Source organism: Plectropomus leopardus, unplaced genomic scaffold (genome assembly GCF_008729295.1).
Source record: "Plectropomus leopardus isolate mb unplaced genomic scaffold, YSFRI_Pleo_2.0 unplaced_scaffold24956, whole genome shotgun sequence".
Lineage (NCBI taxonomy): Eukaryota > Metazoa > Chordata > Actinopteri > Perciformes > Serranidae > Plectropomus > Plectropomus leopardus.
Window position 1 is genome coordinate 1 of NW_024627108.1, and position 2,047 is coordinate 2,047.

Below are 2,047 nucleotides of genomic sequence, written 5' to 3' on the forward strand. Positions count from 1 at the left end.
CCCCTCCCCTCATAAATAACCAACAGTCCCTAAGTTATATTTAGATATTCAGCTCTCATCCGGCTCTGACTTCATTGTTGTTTTAAATAATTTTGAATAAATGTTAGTTGTTACGTCGGCTGCAGTGACTCTGAGCGTCCAGCAGGTGGAGCCGTTTCTCTCTGATCAGCTGATCGCTCCGTCACACCTGCAGCTCAGGTGTCTCTCAGTCAGTTTGAACTTGAGGTCACCTGAGCTCACTGATTGGACAGTTTTGGTGATGTCATCAGTGTTCCACCACAGCTGTCCAATCAGAGAGCTTCCTGTCAGTCAGAGTTTGTGCACGCTGCGCTGTGATTGGTCGTTACCTCTCGCTGCTGTTGGTGCGGATGCAGCCTTCGATGATCTCCTGCAGCTCGGGGACTCTGACCTTGAAGAAACTGTCGGGTTTGATTCCCTGACACACAAACACACCGTCAGTCATGTGACCTCACACATGAAGTGGACAGCACGTGGTGGGCGGAGCCTTACGTTGGTGACTTTGCGGTAGATCTGGGCGGCGTTCTGACACTCAGAGTACGGGTACTCGGACGTGGCCATCTCCAGGATGCACATGCCGAAGGCGTAGACGTCCACGGCCTCGTCGTACTTCTCCTCGTACATCTCAGGCGCCATGAACTCCGGGGTTCCTGAATGCATCACAGCAGTAGCTTTAATCACGCCGTCAAACACGTTTGACCCTGCTGGCTCTCCGTACACGCCGCAACCTTACCGATGACGCTCTTGGCGAAGGAGGCCTTCTTAAGCGTGGCGAGGCCGAGGTCTCCGATCTTGACGGAGGCGGTGGGCCCCGTGATGAAGACGTTATCACACTTGAGGTCTCGGTGCAGGATGGGGGGGCGGCGCGAGTGCAGGAAGTGAAGCCCCTTCAGGATCTGGAAGCTCCAACGCTGCAGCAGCTTCAGCTTCATCTGACGGAACCGACGCAGGTACCTGAACGCATCACAGACAGGGAGACATCTGGTCAGGTACCTGAATGCATCACAGACACATACACACACGTATCCGAACACGTCACAGACACATACACACACACCTGGTTAGGTACCTGAACGCATCACAGACAGGGAGACACATTTGTTTACTTTAAAAAGCCCAAATGTTAATTGCCAGAAATTTCTGAAGAATTTTTTAATTTTTAAATAAAAATCTCAAAACTGAAAAAGTCATCAGAATTTTTCATAGAAAAATAAAAATTTCAAAACTTAAAATAAGTTTCTAAAACTGTAAAAAAAAAAAAAAAAAAAAGAAAAAAAGAAAAGAAAAATCACCTTTAAAAATCACCCCAAAAAATTAAGAAAAAAGTCGCCTAAAATGTTTAAACAACCATCTCCAAAAAAGCCACATTTTTAGAGAAAAAAATCTGTCCCTGATCGGACATTGACACGGGGTGCTCAAGGACATTTTAAGATGAGTCTAGGATTTTAAAACACTTTTCGGATTAAAGGACATTTTTGAGATTTCAGACGACCCCGGATCCTATCGGGGGCCAGGTTTGGCCCACGGGCCGTAAGTTGAGTATCAGTGGACTGGCATGTTGTGGGGCGTTCAGGGACTAACAAGGCTGTGGTGTCTTTTGTTGTGGACTCACGTCTTCAGCGTCCCGGACGTCATGAGCTCCGTCACCAGGATGGTGCATTTGTGTCCCCTCAGCGTCGACTTCCAGGAGTCGAAGAATCGCACGATGTTCGGATGCTGCAGCGCCTTCAGCATCTCCACCTCCTCGTTAAAGCGCTGACGCTCCGCCTTTTTCAGACGGTGAGTCTGACCATCGATCAACACATTGATTAGTTTATTGATACTCAACTGATCCACACACACACGCACACACACACACACACACACACACACACACACACACAGTTTGTTTCTGACCACTCAGCTGCTGCAGATTTTGGTTTTAGTTTCTATAAGTTGATCACAATAATTCACATTAAACTGCATCATTAAGTATCACGTTGCTTCAAGATAAATATCATAAAATAAAATGTAAAAACAGTAAAATAAA

General features: G+C 46.8%; 1 protein-coding gene across 1 annotated transcript; it reads right to left on the reverse strand.

Moving 5' to 3' along the window:
- Positions 1–55: 55 nt before the first annotated feature.
- Positions 56–1,860, reverse strand: LOC121966535 (serine/threonine-protein kinase WNK4-like; the record flags this gene model as incomplete). Its single annotated transcript, XM_042516615.1, has 4 exons — positions 56–436; positions 511–668; positions 752–972; positions 1,631–1,860. Coding segments are annotated over 4 exons (702 nt in total), but the record flags the coding sequence as incomplete, so codon positions are not given.
- Between the last annotated feature and the right edge of the window lie 187 nt (positions 1,861–2,047).